This window comes from Stigmatopora argus, chromosome 21 (genome assembly GCF_051989625.1).
Source record: "Stigmatopora argus isolate UIUO_Sarg chromosome 21, RoL_Sarg_1.0, whole genome shotgun sequence".
Classification (NCBI taxonomy): domain Eukaryota; kingdom Metazoa; phylum Chordata; class Actinopteri; order Syngnathiformes; family Syngnathidae; genus Stigmatopora; species Stigmatopora argus.
This window is the reverse complement of record NC_135407.1, coordinates 6,667,780-6,685,468: the sequence shown is the minus strand read 5'-3', so window position 1 is coordinate 6,685,468 and position 17,689 is coordinate 6,667,780. Positions and strand designations below refer to the sequence as shown.

Below are 17,689 nucleotides of genomic sequence, written 5' to 3'. Positions count from 1 at the left end.
AAATGGCGCCTTAGGTTTAACACCCATTTCGATCCATTTACGCCGGTTTTCTCTGGACGTACCTTCTCGGTGACCTCGTAGTCCATTTTAAACGCCCAGAGCTGAAGTCGGGCAGATAGCTCGCTGATGGAGGATAGCGTGAGCAAGAACTGCTCGGCCGAACCAAGAGGCGTGTCAGGATTAGCCAATTGAGCCTCCTGGATCTTCTGCTTCTCCTCCTCGGTGGGAATCATGGTCAGGATTTTCTATTTGTTGGACACAGAGGGGGATTGGAAGACAGCCGTTAGACGTGAGCTTTATTTCGTGCCAATTCCCGCCGGGCAGACCTCGATGCCCTCCTTGTTGAGCGCGTATTCGTCGAAGTTGAGGATCGCCGTCTTGATGGTGCGAGGAGGAGGTAGGACGGTCAGACCGATGTTGATGGCGTTGCTTCTTTTGGAATCCAGGACGATGATCTCTTGCCGCTTGCCGTCCGCTGCTGTTTTCTGACAGGCGCAAACGGGGAGAGAAGTTCACGGATTTCGCCGACTGTGTGGTCCGATTTGAGAGCTTTAAGGGATCGTCATGCGGTCGTATTGTTAGCAGCGGTAGGCGCATCCAGGTTTGGTTCAAGGTTATACAATCAAGGGATACTGTATTAATTTCACTATGTGGTTGTGGTTTGGGATTTTAATGAGGAACTACACCAGACTGGTGTTTTCATAGTATAACGGTAGTTCAGCGAGTTTGGGTAAAAATTGAAATTGTTGTGCATCCAAATTTGGCAGTGATTCGTTTCGAACATTGAGATATGGAGAGAGTAAAAATAAATGGATCATTTAACTGTGTGTTGATTTTTGTTAGAGTGAGAAATTTACAACCATAGCTTTAAGTCATGGTGGTCCTTTCAGTTGAAGTTGAGGATTGCCTCAGCGATTGTGACAGTTTAAACAGGGTGGACTACCGTAGCTGCATACGGGTCTTGTTTTTGTTAAGAGTTTGTGCAGAAGGATTTGGAAACTCAACGAATTCAATTCGTGTGAGGCTGCACCTCAACACCTTATGTTTGGAAACGTTATAGGACACTCAAAAAAAAACAGAGTTGTTTGATCTGAATCAGAACACACATGACCCAGCTTAACCTTAGATATATTGAAAGGAGACAGAAAGCCACTGAATGGCTCTTACCTTGGTCACAGGCATTTCTTTTGACTTGGATTCAAACAAATGTTCCAGTTTGGCTGTATCTAATTTCACCAAATCAAGTCCGGACCAGACAGAATCTCGACTTCTCTTGTAGTCTTTGTTTGGCGATTCAGGGCGCACCTAAACACACACTTTGTTAAACACATTTTTGTATACACATCACTCTTTGTTAAAATGCTACAGAAAATGGCCTAATGTGTTTGACGTTTGTTAAAAACTTGAATATTTCATCCCAAATTTGTATACTATTATCATTTTTAAAGGGGTTAGTATTAAATACCATGGAAAAATTAGGTTAATTCAATGTAAAATATGGTTCTACTTACACAAAAATCAAAGTTGGGAACAAATTAATTTTGTAAGTAGAGGTACCAATGTACTTAGTGTCTTTGGATAGGAATTTGAATGAAAAATATGTGACTTGGCCTGGTAAAATAATAATGTTACACACAGAGTTTGTTCCTACTTGTCTCACCTCATTCCAGAATAACCTGATTGTCTTCTTTTTCTTGCCGAAGAGAGGGGGCTCGGGAGGAGGGGGAGGCATGAAGAGGCCTAACGAAGGCGGAGGAGGAGGCGGCAGCATCATGGGAGGAGCTGCCGGACAAGTGCCCAGCACGGGGGGTGGCGGGGGGAAGGAGGGGAGGGACATGGAGGGGAATGGCGGAAGAGGAGGGGGTGGAGGAGGCTGCAGGTCGCCGCAGCCGCCCACCAGGGGGCCGTTCAGGACGTCCGCGTCGTCCTCCTCCGTCAAGTCGGTGAAGTTGATGTCGCCGATGCGCAGCTCTCGCGGGCTGGCCAGGAGTTGGTCCCAGATGGTGTCCGAATCCTTTTTGGGAGGGCCGATCGGCAGCGACTCGCCGGATTGGCCGTCTGAAAGCGGGTGAGGGCAGCCCATGTCCTTGATCAGGTTTCCGAAGCGCTCGGCGAACAGCCGTATGCTCCCGCGCTGCTCGGATTTTTCCTCCCGGTTGTCGTCCGGCGAAGCGTCGGCGGGCCGTCCGTCGGCGTCCTTGCGAGTCTCCTCCTCGTCCTCTCCCCCTCCTTCCTCCTTCTCCATCTCCGCGTCGTCCTCTTCCTCGCCGCCCTTCTTGTTTTGCGAGTACAGCATGTCCAGCATGAAGAGTTTGCTGTCCAGGAGTTTGCCGCAAGGTTTGTTTACTTCTTCCTTGAGGGCTGAAAAACGGACGGCGAACCGTTAAAAAATAGGCGGCGCTTTCCATCTTGCGTTTTTAAGGTCCCGACTCACCATTTTCGCCGCTCCCTCGCTCCTCTCTCTCCAAGGTGCTGCTGGCCGAGGAGATGCTGGAGGCCGAGCAGTTGTCTTTCTCGTTCACCTCCTCGTTCTGTCGCTCCTTGTCGCTGAGGATGCCGCTGTCCTCCTCGGCCTCCTCCTGCTCCTTCGTCGCCGGAACCTTGCTTTCCCCCTCGGCCTCCTCGTGCTCCTTCGTCGCCGGAACCTCGCTTTCCTCTTCGCTTTCCACCTCGCTTTCCACCTCGCTTTCCACCTCCGCCTCTTCCTCGGCTTCCCCCTTCTCCTCCTCGGGCTCCTCCTCAGGCTCCTTGTCCTCGACCTCCTTCTCCTCGGCCTCTACGCCGTCCCCGGAGTCGTCAGCCTCGCCTTTGGACGAGAAAAGACGGACGCCTTCGTCATCCACGACGTTTTTTGGCGTTTTCAAGAGGACTTGTGTTTGCACGAATGCGCACGATCCGACACACATTTGCACGCAGGCACGCAGGAATAACAAACAACACTTGGCCAAGGCGAAACCACATCCCGGGGACACAAAGCCGGGCTGTGGCGGCACGGTGAATACGCACGGGAAATGAAAGGACCCGGTTCCTGTTTGCATCCAAACGCGGCTGAGAGTACAGTCTCGCTTAGTGATGCTGGCGGAGTTAAAAAAACAAGACGCCGTGAGGCCTTATTGCCTCACCCGGGCGAAATACTGTAGCACACCTCATGGCTCTGGGTTCACCCCAAAATAAAGCGCTTTTAAAACAACCCTTTGACTCTTTCACCCATTTTCTTGCTTTCTTCCATCTTGTTTTTCATACACGCCCCCCTCTCACATTTTCTCAAGCTCCCACTTTAGTTTATATAACATTTTTGTGGAACTAAAAAACTCATTTTTGTCCTCTTTCTAAAACATGCCACATTATGTTCCCAAAACATGTGTCCCTCGATAACGGATTATTTATAAATTCATACGTGAGACAACAAAAATAATATGTATTCAAGTCTTACCAGTTTCCGGAGTTGCGCAAGGACTAGAAGTGGGCTCCGCTTCGTTGTCGGCTTGGCAATCCTCTTGCGAGGCAGTCGAGGACGGGGTGCTGCCGCGCCTCGACGACGACCACGCTTCGGGGGGTTCAAAGGTCAGCTCGAGGTCGGGGTGCGTCCTCGGCCCGCGGGGGACGCGTTCCTTCTCGTACTCCTCGGCCGCTAGGCGCTCCACATTTTTATACCTGAAAAAAGATTGGTTTCAACAAAGAAAAACTGATTTTTCCGTCTTTCCCTCTTCACGCGCCGTGCAACCTGCCAGCTGGAGATGGAGGGAGGGGAGCGGACCCTCTTTAAGCTCCTTCCACTGACCCCTCCTCTCTTTCCCATGAATATGAGGCGCTTCTGTTCCAAATTCATTAGCATCAGACCACTTCAGAGGTCTAAAGGAACTGGATACAGCTTTGTGTGTGAAGAAGTGTAGCCAACTTTGTATTGTGTTGAATCTCAGGCTACAAACGCAATTTCCTTTTGTATGGATGCATACAATAAGGTTTGCTAAGTACTGTATGTAAAATATTTGAAATACTACAAAACCGTGTGGTTTTTGAAGGTTTGGGGTTCCCCGATGAGGAGGAAAGCATGAAATATTTGCATCAGTATGCAAATGTGGGGGTGACGACTTAGTTCCGCTTATTAGCTGAGGCTAGTTCTCATGAGAATTGAGTCTAATTTACACTCAAGTGACAGCGTCATTTGATCAAAATGGGCATATTTAGGAGCTTTTTTTGAAAGTGTTGTTTTTATCAATGCTTTGACTTGGTCCTGATAGACAATAATAACCATAAAATGACACAAAAACTGAGTATTTTAGGCACAATAAGGCATTTAAATTCCATACAACTAACTTCTAAATGAGACGTGAATGATGATTCCCACAAGGAACAACGACACACTCTTGATGGTTAAACAGGAAACAGAAAATAAACAGGAAGGAGGTTAAAATCATGAACAATGAGTTAGTAACTTCATTTTTTTTTCCCAGCAGCAAATGGCCTTAGAAAGATCAAACGGGATCTGATCTGCCATTTTATGTAAACATCATTACAGACTCATAAAATGATTGGCTTGTGTGTAACTGTGTAATGTTTGTGCACACAGTTTTCTTTTAGAAAGCTGTTAGAATGTTTATAAATGAACTTTCACTAATTTTGCTTAAAACATGCTTTTTGTGTACACTTGCTTACCTCTCTTCCCGCGCCACCCTGGCCTCTTCCATTTTATCCACATAGCCTCGGCTATGAAACATAGAAAAAAAAAGCATGTTGACGTATAAATCACCACATCGAGAAGATATGGAAGTGTTTTCTATGTGTGTGAATGTCCGGGAGGCAAAAACGAAGAGGTTTGGGAGTATGTAGGGGGTCACCTGTGTTTGTTCCTCTCCTCTCGTTCGATCTTCTGCAGCCTTTCCTCCCTCTCCACGCGCCGCCGTTCTCGTTCGGCCGCCAAAGATTCCTGATGTTGTCGGTACGAGGAAGACAGGAGACCCCCCAGAGGAGGCCTGAGGACCAAACAAAGGCTCCTCATTAGCTGGTGATTTTCATTTATACTCTATTCATCGAGTTATGGTTGCAATTATCGTGATCAGAGCGGCCATTATTTCAAACAAAGGACATTTGTGGCAATTCTGAGCTAATTGGACGGACGTCCCGGGCTTGGACAAACAATGCAGAGAGAGAGACAAACTATGATGTTGATGATGATGATGATGTGTGAGTGTTTGTTGGTCAGGTGACCTCACCTTGGACTAGTGGGGGTGCCGTGAGATGAGTAGGATGGGAAACTTCCGTTCCTTGGGAAAGGAAACGCGATGGCAGTAAGATGCAAGAACATTTTAAGTATCCAGGCAAAGGCCAGAAATTGAGGAAAATATATTTTTTCCTAAGCAGAAGGCAGTTGGTTCAACAATTTTTCAAAATTCCCTGACACTGTACCTTAGCAATTTGCTGAAAAAAATGATTTATTCATCAAAATTGCAGGTGCTGCATAGAACGTTGGTTAGTATTTACATCATAGTTTTCGGGCTATAAGTCGCACTGGAAAATAAGTTATTTTCTTAAATTTATGTAGCAGTAAAATAGGGAACAACAGATAAAATAGGCACTTGCTAATGTAACTGTTTTTTGGGGATAATTATTACCTAAAAAATTGGCGGTCACAGTGCCCCACAAAAATAAAAGACATAAGTCGCACTTGATTATGAATTGCAGTACAAGCCAAACTATAAAACAGTATGACTTATTGCCCATAAATTATGGCAGATATTAGTAATTGTATCATTCATGCTCTTCTAAATAGGTGTTAATTTATATTTTGACTGAATGCAATAAGATTGTGGGGAGAGGGAAGTTCGTGGAAATGCATGGGAAGAAAAACCAGGCAGCTAAAAGTGGAAAAGTCCCATCTGCACGATTAGGAAAGTTAAAAAGTGAAAAGAAGATCCAAAGAGTGAAAAAGTGTGTCATGGGAAGTGGCTGAAAAGGGAAACCTTGTGCTGAGAAACAAACTCAATCTTCCAAACAAGTGCTTCAGTGACAGGATTAAGGAAAAAGTGATTTCAAAAGCTGTGACAGACAGACTGAAGATTCCAAGAAGAACGTCTCAATGTGAAAACCGGAAGAAAAGCCAGAAGCCCGAGTGGAAAAATTCAAGTACGAGCGTCCCTCTGACCTTGCGGATGCCGTATCGTGTGTCTCCACATAGGCTTTGGATGGAGACGTCTCTTCGTCCATGTCGTAGGAGAAGAGGTGGAATGGCGAGTGGGGGGTGTAGAGCGGGCGTTCGGGGGAGGGCTGCGAGCTCCCGCGCAACGGCGGGCTGATCTCTTTGGTGGCTGGCACCGTGCTGGTAACCCTCTTTTTAGCCAACAAGGCCGCCAAAAGTGAGGGAGGGCTGAGGGGGGAGGGCATGGGAGGAGGGGACGCCGGCGTCGGGGGGCTGGCGAGAGCTTCTTTCCAGTTTCCAAGGTCAGGATCGTGGATGGGTTTAGATGTGATGGTGATGGACTGGATTGTCCGTTGAATGATGGAAGGAAGATGCCTAACCGAGCTAAGGGGGAGGAATAGAAATGAAATGATGTGAATAAAATGGTATTAAAAAAACATGGGGAAGTGACCCAAGAGTGAACATGGTTTTAGTTTAGGAGAGCGTAGTTTTGTTTAACTTTAACCGGCGGATTGTCCTGGGGTACCTGGAGCTACTCTGACTAGACAAAAAAGCCTCATCGTTTTCATCGGAATCCGACTCGGTCAATGCAGGCTCATCCTCTTCGTGCACCTTTCCCAGTCCGGCCTCACATTCCTCATCTCTACGGGATGAGATTAGGGAGGACGAGGACATGCAAAGATGGATGAGCGCGAGGTCACAAAGCAAATGGAAAGAGGAAATGGAATATGATCGATCAATGGGTTATGCGGACATTCAAACATCATGCGATTAGCAAATGTAGACAGGATCGATAGGATTCAGAAGTGATTTGAAATTAAACACATTTTATGAATCACCATAAAATTGATAAAATCAGCAGAATAGCATCAATTGTTCAATTAAAAGGTGCTCAGATTATAACCAAGATTTGATTTTATCGGGAGATTACACCAACCCTGATTTACACATAAACATAATGCATGTTTATTCTGAGTCTACTGTGAAAATGCATTAAAGAAATGCCCTTGTTTTGCTAGTTGTTAAAATAGCAAGACCCTGTTTTACATGCTTGGCAACACAATTCTGTGCGAGTGAGAGTTATCCAGAGGAAATTAGTGGCTTTGAAAGCAAACATAAAGCAGCTTATTCTTATTAAAAACGTTATTTCATCTGAAATCTAAAACTCTTTTGTGCTCTACTGCTCGTGATGGTCTCACATTGGCCTTCATATCACACATATAAGGGGAGAGAGCAGATTACTTGGTAGTATACAAGTATTAGGACTGCATTAGATCTTTTTTTCAGTGAACTTTTGAACTTACATGGATGGAAGACAACCTGAAAGTGCTCTGGGGCAGAAAATGTTGACATAAATAGTCATTTTTTTGCCCCCTCCATCATTTTAACCATTCAAGACATTTTTTTTCTCTAACTCCTCCATTCACTCACCCACTGCCTCACCCACTGCCTCACCCACTCACCTCTCGCTCATCTCCTCGGCCCTCTGTCCACCAAAAGGGTGGAAGCCCGCCCTCTGGGGGGACGCGGGGCTGCAGGGGGACGCCTGTCCGGATCGCCCAAGAGACGCCCTGCGGCTCCGCCTCCTCTCCAGGCCGCAACGTTTATCCCCGCTCCCGATGCTCGCTCGCCGGCGATCGCGTCGCCCCGTCGGTGGAGGCTGGGCATCGTCGTCGCTGTCTTCGTGTCGGAGTGTAGACTGATGGAAGAAATGTCCGCACGGGTTTTAAAGAGACAGGAACGCTCCTATTGGGCTATTTTTCCCATTTTCTATACGCCAACCTCATAGATATTGAGCTGCTCAACCAAGTCCAGATCAGTGCCTTTCCGAGCCAAGTGTCTCTGGGTTACCGTCTCCATTCCTTGCTCCTCTAGACCGTCCACCATGTCGTAGAAGGAATCTTGGTCAGGTAAGGCCGCCAATGTCTGGCAAACAAAACGGACAAAGTTGTGCAATTTATGACTCTTCACGTTTTTGGATGGACGCGCACTTCCTTTAAAATACCTTATTAATGAGGGTCATGGCATAGACTAGAAGTTCTGTGTCAACACCGTCTTTCTCTTGGAGGATCTCCATGGCGCTGGACCAGGATTTGCAACCTGGACACAGCAGTTGACCAAATGAAATCTGAGAATTTATATTAATTATTATTACATAACCCCAAATGAGAAGCACCTCTCTTTGAATCCACCATGGCGATGGCGTCTATGAGATGTGGCGCATTGGACTCGGAGTACTCCACGAAGACCAGTAATAACTTCATAGCAGTTTTTACCACCAGACGGAACTAGGAGAGATAGTACAGTTTTATTCATCTGAAGGCAGTTTAGGACTTTTTGGGATGGTTTCAGTTCATGTTTACCTTCGATCCAACAAGTGTGTAAAGCCACTCGATGGTGTCATTGTGGCCAATGACACCATTCATCCCATCAACATATAGCATGATTTGGCCCAGTGCTGTCAAACACATTCAAATAAACACGTTAGATGAAATAAACTAACACGTGGGCAAAATCAGGACATGTTCTGGACTTTTGCCCTTTTGGAATAATAAAACTCAAAGAAATAAAATTGTATGGCATGACTTTAAGTCATAGTTTCAAGTAGAAGTCAACGGAAAGCTTGTTTTATGTTATCAACCCCAAGAATTATCGATGACTAAGGTAATAAATAAGTGCACAGTGGAAAACATATAAAAAGTAGTACAGTAGAGTGCAATCCATACCTCTTAAAATATAGTTCTGATAATTCTGGTCTGCTTCTGCACCCACTTTAATGAGACACGTCAATCCTTCAGCGATCACAAACTCATGGACCAAGTCTTTGTCATCCTGTTGCAAAGAAAAAAAATGGGAATTCAATCATATTACATGACATGTTAACTACCCAAAATACCCAAACATTGATCAAATACATTCTTTTGGATTGTGTTATAACTTCCTCCCAGCAGGTGGCAACGAAGTTCTGGTTTAGACTAAGAGTAGAAAAGTACTTCTATGTGTTACTTTCCCCAATGGTTGCTTGGTGGACCCAAATTTCTGTGAGGGGGGTCCCCCCCAATCGCATAAAATGCAACGTTGAAGACCCTGATAGAAGTGGACCCCCCCCCTAACCAAAGTGTTATGCAACCCTCCTGCCAAATTGACTCCAAGTTCATGGGAACTCCAACAATTTTCCATCCAAAATACCTGAAAGATTTGCTTGAGTGAGAAGAGCGCCCTCCTCAAGTCCCGTCCACTGGAGTTATACAGTTTTTCTGCATAAAAAAAATGAGAGAGAAACACACACGAGGCTTATTGGTGTTATCATTTAATTAAGAATAGGCCCGAAAGCTAAAGATAGAACTTCCTTTTTGGCACGTCTTGTTTATTCCCCGGCCTTCCAAGTTATGTGAAAAAACAGCTCACAATGAGACTCAGATGTGAAAAAGTTTGGGCAATAAAGTGCGAGGAATCGATGGAACTCATCACACACATCGGTGCCTTGCTGACCGCTGGCATTGAGCACCACACCGCACACGTTTAACCGGTCCTCATCGACCGGACGGCACGTGTGCGACCTCTCGCCCCCTGTCCGTCTCACACCGACACACACACACACACTCACACTCACACTCACGTACACAGTAGTGATTAGAGTTGAAATGGAATGTTAATGAGCCGCTGGCTACCTTTCAAATGTGAGATATTCAGGTCACAACATGGAAAGTACCAAATCTTATAAGTGCTGATAACACTGCAATGATACTTAACCTTTATCATGCTCCAATGTTAAAGAAAGATCATAATCATCACCATGGTAACTGTAAAGTACTCACTATAAGAGGAAGTAGCAAAATTAGTGTTTGTGAAGCTTTAAAAAAAATACCACTCATTTATTCATGAATTTAAACAAAAAAAGTAGTTTCTATTTTCCATAATTTACTGTTTTGGGGGTTAATTAATCAGGCTGAGAGGATATTGGTTGCCATGAGGAAAATGTATTTGACAAGAAAGCATATAAATGTTACATATAATGACTACTGTTCAACCATCCATTTGTTTAAACTAGTTGGACATTTACATGCTGATATGAAATCCTTGGCTCCATCCCAAGGAGGAAAGGGTTTGCGAAAATAATAAAAAGGTGAAGACCAGGTGAAAGGGCGACAATCCCGGCCCTAAAGTAGACTTAGTCTGTATGCGGTGGCGGCTTGTCTGTCTGGAGCTCCGTGGTAACAATCTCTCAATCAAGTGAGGCTAACCCACAACCAGGGTCACAATCATTATCATTCCAGACTAAGAATGGCATGGCTGTCTGTCTCCCAAATGAAGCAAAATCCATGAAATATGTCTGTTTCGACCAAAGTCTATTGTGACCAAGCAATTTCAGTTGACAATAGCAATTCCACATAGGATGATATACAGCACAAATGCAACTGAACATTTACGAGTACATATCACACCACCGTAAAGGTGTTATATCTAACAATGGAGTACCTTCCCATTTAAACACTTTACAATTACCATCTAGCATCCAAATTTACCCGGACACACGTAAGCGCTCGCTGAAAATGGATGACCGGGTTTTGATGGACACTTTCATAAAGCCGTTAATGAAATGTTTATGGTTTATGTTGTTTACAGTTTGTCAAAAAAATGCATCACTCTCAAGCTATTTGGAATAGAAGGCATCAAGTTATGTGAATAACATCTATAGCATGCACACCTAATGAAGTGTCATGCGAGCAGATGTGGTTTATTAGTATTAGTAAACAAAAACACCCTATTTTCCACTGTAAGATGCTTATTGGAGCCAGGATTATAGGTCAAGCCGCTAGCCTATTTTGTTATCCACTTTACAATGCTGATTTTTTCCTTATGGGGACAATAAAAGGTTGCCTGCAAAGCTTTTATGGCTTCGCTGACACCGGTTCTGTGTTTCCTTTCAAATGAAAGCCAGGAACAGGCTGTCTGGGCCACCGGATCACACTCGGGATACTACAAAGAACCTCGGGTGACACTTTTGCTCCTTGCCAAGTTGTGAGTGAAAGCTGTCAGGGTAACCTTTACTCAAACATCTGCTGTTCATCAGATGCATGTCAGCAGCTGCGATAAGGTGGAAACGTGGCCCAATTTATTAAGTCCTGACCGCAAGCCCACCAAACGTTGAGATCAACTCGGACAGCGAAGTTAAATTCTTCTTGCAGAAGCTTTTAAAGCAACTAAAAAGGCCGGGCGTCTCCTAATGTGTAATTTACTGGTTCATCAACATGCCTGTAGATGAACTTTTAATGAGACTGCAAGCACAGTTTGTTTTACTTTTACAGAAGAACGGAATTCCAATCACGAGGCGTGTCTTGAGATGAAGACGAATGGCTCTAGCGGTTGTTAGAATAGAAAGAAGAAACAAATCAAATCAAAACAAACCATAAAGAAAATGCAAAAACAAACCCACAGCGTGAAGTTGCTTGTCCACGTGTCTTACGCAGAGCAAGCTCTCTTTTTTTTCCCTGGCTACATATTTTATTGTCATAAGGAAACTTGAAACACTGGCTGGGATGTGTCATTGCGGCTTGTACTCGCACTTGAGCGCCGTCTATGCACGCAGCATGCGGAAGCAGACTGGATCACACGTTTTCACTTCAAAATGTGACACTTCTTTTTCATATATCTTTTATTTAAAGGACAACCCCGAACTGAGAGGTGCTATACTAGGCAGCCGCAGCATATTTCCTTCTAAATTGCAATTTAAAATAGATTTTAAGCAGACAAAAAGGAGAAAAAAAGGAAACAAATGGTGACGTGCAGTAATATGATAAACATCCTCAATACAATTTCATTGCGTGACTGCACACTTTAATCCTCAGAGGATTCTAGATTTGTTTTTTTTTAATCATAGATCAAAAAATATGTCAACAATAAACTTTGTAATTATTTATATTTTTTTGTGCATTGGAATGCCAGGATTGAACGATCCAAAGTAAGAAATGTGACAGAATGTTGGCTGCTTTTACAACTATTTTGTAGGCCTTATTCAATGATATTGTCATCATTTGTTGCGGCCAAATAAAAACAGCATAGTGGGCCGCAACCCATCGTTTGGACACCGTTGCCATAGAGATATTCCCCACAGTGGATGCTTCGTGCTAAATTGCTGAGGAGTGCTGAGATCTCTCCTTCTCGCACCATAATGAGATTAGCGCCATGACCCTTCAGCTCGGACTAATCCCTCCCTCAACATTTTATTTTATATCTACTCACACAAGCCAACTGTGTCTAACATGGCGGGACTGAACCCCACAATGTGATGAATTTGCTATCCAGCAGTCGGTCCAGAAATGATTTTACTAAAGTAGTCCGTCTAATAATATGTGCAATGCTTTGACTGGAAAACTGGCATCACATTTTATTCCATTTGAATTCACTCGGGATGTGAAAGCCTGTGAGAATCAAAGTCGATTCATTTCCTGACACTCTATATTTAGGAGTCTGGGGACTTTTTTGTAATCTCATTTTTAAGATTCAGAAATCGGAAATACAATGGAAATCAAATGCTCCACCTTACTGTCAATATTGTGCTTTTGTTTGGTTACTCGAGTTGCAAATGCAAAACATTTCTGCAAGGTCAACCGAGAGTTCTATTATTCCCAATGACTCAACTGTCAATGGCTTGTGCTCAAAAGGGGCGCATCACAGCTGGTGGTCCGCCCCTTTAAGCTCAGATATAACCGCTGACTTGTGTTTCTGGAGGATTTAATAGCACCTCTAGAAAGACGAAAAAAATAGTCCCTGCACGGCTGTGTGGGCCAATCATTCAGCTGGCTCTCAAACTAGATCTTCAGTAGGATCTAAAATAAAGACAAGCACAAGTGTCAGTCTATCCCGCTAAAGATAGACGGGCTAGGTATCAAAAACACTGTGACACGGACAGCCAGCTTTATCAACAAAAGCGCAGTGTGACTAAAATGAGAGATACTTGACTGTAAACATTTCTTCATATGAAACTTGAAATGACGTTACTTCAAATTGGGTTTTGAGAAGCCACGCCGTCTTCCCGTGCCAAAGTCAATTTTGCGAGTTCATCAGCAGTGGGTAGATTAGAGGGGAAAAAAATGGTCCATCAATCTCTCAGAGTCTAATATCGTTTGGATAATAATGCTCGATTACATTCTCATGTCAAAAGCAAGGCAGAAAGGAACATTTGGCAGGCCTTGGCGACAAAACTGCTGAGGACAACTCTGTTATTTTGCGACGGTCTATTTTCTCTCTGTTGCTCTTGGCCCGCCAGGAGGAGCGCCGGAGACTGCTGATGGTGCGGATCGAAGTCCCATTAATTTCATGTGTGCGTGCCGAGTAAAACTTTGAGTGTTTTCCTGCAGCGGTGGCAGAAATTTACAGATCCAAACCCAATAGAGAATGGAGGGCATGGTTATACATTGAAAAAAAATCTTTGGAAAGCCTAATTCAACACAAGGTCATTCAAACTGCTTTACATTAAAAAAATTTTTAAAAAGATGCACAAAAACATCCCAAATGAATTTGAACGAAAAGTCCAAATGAATGTTTGCCATTATCGGATGAAAATCTGCACGATGGGAAGTTATTTGACACTTTCATTATCCTAGCATAGCTGGCCTCTTAATTAAGGTGTAGTGGCATCTCACTGCAATTGTGCGCGACCGGCGTCGCCTTACACAAATGACGATTGTGGGAAATGCGGCCAAGCTCCCTCCCAGATTTTGGTGTGCACGTGTGAAACAAGCGCTCAGTGTTTTCACTCCAAAAAACCCCCACCCACTCTTTGCGATTCCCTCCCACGCCCTCTCTCACTTCTCACGCCCGTTGGCTGGGTGTCATTGTTCAATTGATTGGCCTCGGCATGCATGTGCGGTGACGTCGCATGTCCCGTACACAAAAGTGGGGAAAATTGAACAGGAATAAAATTAGTTCGTAACTGAGAGTCGTTTTTGGCGCCCTGATGATGATATGTTAGCATAAATCATCATCGATTGGATTAAAAAGAGAACGTATGCGTAATTCTCTTCGTTTTATGTCTAAGCTACCAAGGGGCAAAATAACAAATATCTTTAAATTTGCACGCTTTCGTTTTTTATTTAAGAGTTGTTCCCCATATGCTACTTGATTATAAAGATTGCCCTTGTATGTATGTTGTGATTTTTTAGGCTATACTTGTCCAAAAAACAGTTACTATGTTGAAAATATGTTGATTTTAGTGGTAAGTTTTTGCAGTCTGCATTCATATGACATTTCATTGGTAAAATAACCAAAGAACACATTGAATTATTCACATTTGGAAAGATAGCCCCTGTTTTTGCTTATTTCTTAACCTTACGTGAAGTCCGGCAAGTGTACTTCCCTGTTGTTTTGTATTTCAGGTGTGTTTCCGCTTCTGGCCTAATTCACCAGTTTTCCAAAAGAATGTATCTCTTCCTCAACAAATCTCATCATCCCTTAAAACAAGAAAACAACGACTGCATCGGCCCCCAACCTTGCAGATTCCACTGAGTGTGTTTGGCATGTTTAGCTTGTGGTGATCCCAACGTTTTTTTGCATTATGTAATCATTGGAAAATGATTAAAACAGAAGAGCCCGAGGTTTGCGGAGGCGCGCTCAGTGGCTATTTGCAAAAATGCCGACTTAGCAGTAAGACACACACTCACACACACAGCTGAAAACACACTGACACACGTGGAGTGATCTATGTATTCCCTCCATACAATGAGGATCCTGATTTGAAAACCTCAAGTTTGAATTTTTGGCGTCCATTGTCTAAAATCTTGGCTACGGTGGTGCAAGAAGAATTTTTTATTTGATTTTTTTTCACAAATATAGTTTTAAACTCAGCATGCTGCGGCCGTAAACAACATTCATTCACCGTCGTTTTCTTATACGAGAAAGAATGGTGGGTCACCGACCATTTAGGTAATCTTCATACCAAGAAAATGACAGGCTTCATTATATTGTGCGGTGTGCCCTGTGCTTTTTTCGACTCCCCATCTCAAGTGTAATTGCATTTTAGCTGTAATATGTATAAGAGATACGACGTCTAAACGACATTTTTCACATTCAATCACCTGGTTATGCAATACATTTGCATAGATGTTACATAGTCGTTGTAGCTAGGCAGAGTTTTTAAGTCTATAAGATTTTCCAGCCACGTACACGGCTGTTTAAAAACAAAAAAAATGTATAAAAGTGGAAAACAGACCGAAAAATCCAGTGTAAATGGGCCAAATTCATTGAATATAAGCAATGTTTTGACTCTCTCGCTGTATTGAATATTGAAAATGTATTTAATAGACAGGAAAAAACTATTTTTAATGCTTTGCAATCCTTATGCCTAACTCACAGTAGCCACTGAGTCACTTCCACTCTCCACTTCTTTTACACAAGCTATTTCTTTTCCAGTTTGTGCGAGGAGGTTTTTTGGAGCACTCACCCCAAACATCCCCAACACAAGAGTTGGCTTGCTCCTGTTTGTCACCATAAGTGCAGCCCTGGGAAAACCCTGCCACATCCACAGAAAGCAAAACACTGCAATTTGACTGTATTTGACATTTATACAGTCTGACCTTCAAGAGAATGCCATACAGGTTTGACGTTTGCGCTATTTTTAGTGGTCAAATGTGCTATAAAAAGAAACGGGATTCCATCTAGCGAGGACACTGAAGGAGGAAAATGTCGGATAGGGCAAGAAGTCAGATGGATGTTGGGAAATTTGGAGCTACTGCTGATTTATTCCGCTACTTTGACCACTTTACACCTCCATCCATAATACCTCAGCAGCACCACATCCCCCCCAGCAGCAATAAGCCATGACTCATGTGGGCTCATGCAGCTGGCGGTGAGGGTAAAGGGGAAACTATGCAAGCCATTTTCCCTGTGTTTCCCTCTTGCTGTGACAGATCTTTTCGGATTTGTAGGAAAACAGACTATTTCTGTTAACCCATGTCAGAGGAGCATTCCATTTTTTGAAGCCAAAGTCACAGGTGAGAAGCACAGAGAACTTTTAGACTTTGGGAGTTAAATGGAAAAAATGTAAGGGGCATAGAAATGGACATAAAGAGTATAAAAGGTAAATCTAGGCACAGAATGCACACTTTAGAAAAGCTTTCTCCCAAAAATGTCACGTGAAACAGGTCTGAGGGAACATGTTGTTCCTCCACGTAAGTCTTAAAGGTATTGCTAGCGCATAGATGAAACTTTTGACGACTGTCAGGCAAATGAAGAAGACATTCCTGCCAATTCATTTCCCATTCAGTGACAGTATGAACATATGCGAACGCTTGCCTCATTACGAGTTCTTTGATGGAGTGCCGACAAGATAGGGCGTAGCGGTCCTTGGCGCAAAGTCAGCTCGGAAGGGAGAATAGAATTGTGTGAACTGCCCTCTGTATTGACAATTCCATTGTTAGAAGCAATGCTAACATCAACACTCTGCCGAGTATTTTTGTCTTCATTTGTCGTCCAAACAAAATAACCCCACACGTGATAGTAGGATTTGATTTCTGTTCATTGGCTTGTCTCTAGGTGCAAACTAGGAGCGTAAACGTGGCGACTCTTTGGACTGGTAAACCCTTCTCTGGCTTGCATTTATATGAGCGTTCACCAGATGGTGACAGCTAAGTCAGTCTTATAAATAAGATCACACAAACATGACCCACTATGAAACTAAGATGGGGAAAGTGAAGAAAAAAAACAGCCAACTGTGTTTTTGTGCAATTGACAATGAATTACCAGCAGTGGCAATGAAGACTGTCTTTATGGGAACCTTACCATTACGTTGTCAAAACAGCTATGGTAACGCTGAATTATTTTCGTACTCTCCACAAATGTCGATGAAAAATACCCTGACAAATTGCACACCACTGTGGTATATTAATTTGAACTGGCAATCTACTGGGCTTAAGAGTGTGTTAGTGCGGAGCAGCCTTTCAGCTGAGCTGTAATGTGTCTGGACCTTAATGACTGCAAAGCCACAGATGTCCTGTTGAAATGCCCCCTCCGAGCTCAGCCACGGCCAAACATTATCTCCCTGTCACACCATGCCATGGCCAGGCCTTATCTCCTGCAGACTGCAGGCTAAATCGCTGTTCCAACCAGCTGTTTTCTCTTCTTGCATCTCAAAGCCAGACGGCACTCTACCACGGCACCCCCGCTGGCACACAAACAGCCACTTGTCGTTGAAAGCGCCGTTGTCAGTTGAACGGCTCATTTTATTGACTGCGATTGAAGATTGCTGATTTATCAAATCTTCACAATACCTAGTAGTTATTCAAGTCTAACCTAATGATTTAATAAAGTCATACAGGGGTGATTGAGATCCGCAAAATCCACCCGCATTCCACAGCAATATGACGTGGAATTCAACAGAACCAGGTCAAAGGCGAGACCTTTTTGTTTTACCTGCTGCAGACTTTACACTCATTAGTCTGCAGGCCCTGTCAAATACCATAACCGCTCCATTTTTTGATGACTGAAATCAAAAGTAAATGCGGCATGTGGAAATTATAACAAGGTAAACAACATTCACAATGAATGTTCCTTGCT

The 17,689-nt window shown here is 43.7% G+C and overlaps 1 protein-coding gene across 5 annotated transcripts in view; it reads right to left on the bottom strand.

The window, feature by feature from the left end:
• fhod3a (formin homology 2 domain containing 3a) overlaps window positions 1–17,689 on the bottom strand; it is a 30,633-nt gene that overhangs the window by 3,465 nt on the left and 9,479 nt on the right. For 2 of the 5 annotated variants that reach the window (XM_077590448.1, XM_077590449.1), the window contains exons 4-21: window positions 9,326–9,393; window positions 8,863–8,968; window positions 8,500–8,594; window positions 8,313–8,424; window positions 8,142–8,236; window positions 7,919–8,062; window positions 7,600–7,835; window positions 6,663–6,779; window positions 6,143–6,520; window positions 5,214–5,264; window positions 4,839–4,973; window positions 4,657–4,707; window positions 3,434–3,654; window positions 2,435–2,806; window positions 1,661–2,361; window positions 1,168–1,305; window positions 327–485; window positions 63–245 (exon numbers count right to left, since the gene is read on the bottom strand). In XM_077590448.1, the coding sequence (XP_077446574.1) occupies window positions 63–245; window positions 327–485; window positions 1,168–1,305; window positions 1,661–2,361; window positions 2,435–2,806; window positions 3,434–3,654; window positions 4,657–4,707; window positions 4,839–4,973; window positions 5,214–5,264; window positions 6,143–6,520; window positions 6,663–6,779; window positions 7,600–7,835; window positions 7,919–8,062; window positions 8,142–8,236; window positions 8,313–8,424; window positions 8,500–8,594; window positions 8,863–8,968; window positions 9,326–9,393 (3,362 nt within the window). The remainder of the gene's footprint in view (window positions 1–62; window positions 246–326; window positions 486–1,167; window positions 1,306–1,660; window positions 2,362–2,434; window positions 2,807–3,433; window positions 3,655–4,656; window positions 4,708–4,838; window positions 4,974–5,213; window positions 5,265–6,142; window positions 6,521–6,662; window positions 6,780–7,599; window positions 7,836–7,918; window positions 8,063–8,141; window positions 8,237–8,312; window positions 8,425–8,499; window positions 8,595–8,862; window positions 8,969–9,325; window positions 9,394–17,689) is intronic. The other 3 variants (XM_077590450.1, XM_077590451.1, XM_077590452.1) reach the window with 3 other exon arrangements.